The sequence below is a fragment of the Microtus ochrogaster genome, chromosome 7, assembly GCF_000317375.1.
Source record: "Microtus ochrogaster isolate Prairie Vole_2 chromosome 7, MicOch1.0, whole genome shotgun sequence".
Taxonomy (NCBI): domain Eukaryota; kingdom Metazoa; phylum Chordata; class Mammalia; order Rodentia; family Cricetidae; genus Microtus; species Microtus ochrogaster.
Genome location: NC_022014.1, coordinates 63,407,477 through 63,409,486, shown reverse-complemented (window position 1 = coordinate 63,409,486; position 2,010 = coordinate 63,407,477). Strand labels below are relative to the sequence as shown.

The 2,010-nt window shown below is 39.0% G+C and overlaps 1 protein-coding gene across 1 annotated transcript in view; it reads right to left on the bottom strand.

Annotated features, from left to right (window-relative positions):
• Trim37 (tripartite motif containing 37) overlaps positions 1 to 2,010 on the bottom strand; it is a 129,787-nt gene that overhangs the window by 50,595 nt on the left and 77,182 nt on the right. The window contains exons 20-21 of the mRNA XM_005350477.1: positions 1,674 to 1,796; positions 623 to 812 (exon numbers count right to left, since the gene is read on the bottom strand). Of these exons, the coding sequence (XP_005350534.1) occupies positions 623 to 812; positions 1,674 to 1,796 (313 nt within the window). The remainder of the gene's footprint in view (positions 1 to 622; positions 813 to 1,673; positions 1,797 to 2,010) is intronic.

The following is a 2,010-nucleotide window of genomic DNA, read 5'->3' as shown; positions in this document are numbered from 1 at the left end:
GAGACCAGCCTGGTCTACAGAGCTAGTTCCAGGACAGGCTCCAAAGCCACAGAGAAACCCTGTCTCGAAAAAACCAAAAAAAAAAAAAAACAGTTAATTAAGCCAGGCATGAGCCACATGAGCTGAAAGCTATCCTGGGTTATATGAGACCCAGTCTCAGATCAAACAAACAAAAATAACAGTAATCATCAATACAATTACTGGAAATACTTTACTGCACACAAATAAGTGACACACTTTTTTTTAAATGACTTATGGCGCCTGGAAGAATGCATGCCAGATTAAAATGCAAGGCATCATGTAAAGCTGAAATATACATACATCTCCAAGGCAATGTTTGCTCAGGTTAGCCTGTTGTAAACAAAAAAGAGCCCTAAGCTAGCTGTGGTGGCTCACTCCTGTAAAACAGTACTCGTGAAGCTGAGGCAGGAGGACAGCTGTCATTCTGCAGGGGTTGGGGGAAGGATAGAAAGAAGAGAGTGACAGAATGACATCATTTTTAAAAAGGATGACATTTTCATGCAATAAATAAACTTCCTGCACACCTCAAACACTAGCAAAATAGAAGTAATTTTGTTCATAATAGACTTGAAGTTATAAACAACAAAAGAGTGTTATTTACCCCAAGACGACCATTTTCCTTCTTTTCTCAACAGTAGGTAAGCCATTGAAAACTGCAACCACCACAGCATCAGAATCCAAAGCTTTGCATTGTCGGTCTTCACTTTTGGGCAGAATATCCCCAATGATGCCATGTGTCAGGGCTCGGGGAGAGTTGTGTCTGTTCCCAGACTGAGAGCTTCCAGGGGAGCCTTCGGGAAAGGAGGAGAAGACAGTGAACATGAAAGCCTCTAGGTGTAGAAAATTACTTTATGTGCATAATTTTTGTAATTTTGAAAATTTTAAATGTGGGGCTGGAGAGATGGCTCAGTAGTTAGGAGCACTGGCTGCTCTTCCAGAGGACCCAGGTTCAGTTCTTAGCACCGACATGGCAGCTTACAACTGTCTGTAACTCCTGTTGCAAAGGATTCAACGCCCTCATACAGGCAAACCAGTGTGCATGAAAAAGAAATTTAAAAAATTTTTTAAATATAAGTGTAGTTTTGCCTGCATGTATGAATGTGTACCATGTGTGCCTGTGTTAATAGAGGCCAGAAGAGGGCATCAGATCCCCTGGAAGTAGAGCTACAGATAGTCGTGAGTCACTATGTGGGTGTTGGTAATCAAATCCAGGACCTCTGCATGAACAAAAAAGTGCTCTAAACCATAAGCCATTTATATTTCCAGCCTACTATATGTACATTTTAAACTAGGTTAAAACTTCAAAAAATGAAAAAGCTATCCCAATCTTTTTGACTAGTTACTTAAATATTAACAAGTGCAAAATATATAGTTAAACACTGTTCTGATTTGAGATCAAGAAACTTCAAATACTAGAGCTCAGGGACCAAGTCAGCAATTCCAGAGCTAGGGTGGCTAAGAAAGGAAAATCATGAGTTAAAACATAAAAATAAGACAAAAGAAAAAAAATAAACTTGAAAAGAAAACAAATAAAAGGTCCCACAAAATCAGAAGTTCAGCTATACTTTTAGCATCTTTGGTGCCTTTCAAGGATAAAGCTACAATTTCCAAGCATGTGCCCAGCAAAACTATATTACGAATCCTATATTTACCTTCAGACAAAGCCTGGCAGTCTCCCTTTGAACGGCTGCTTTCTCCAGAGTCCATAGCTCTTCGGAGTGATAGACTGCCTGCTATGGCCCGAGCTGACTTGGGTGAATTCTTCTTATTTGTGGCTACAAAAACATTTAGAAGCACTTCTGAATATGATAAAGTATCACATAACTCACTATATAGTCAGAGAAATGTCTAATCCTCATCACATGTGGATGGTTTTTGTCTACAATGTCCAAAACAATAGGGTACTCTGTGGTCCTGACAGTTTACTTAGCATTCTGCGACAAAAATATTTCTATTTTGTTTCTTGTCAAACAGAATCTTTTTTTTTTT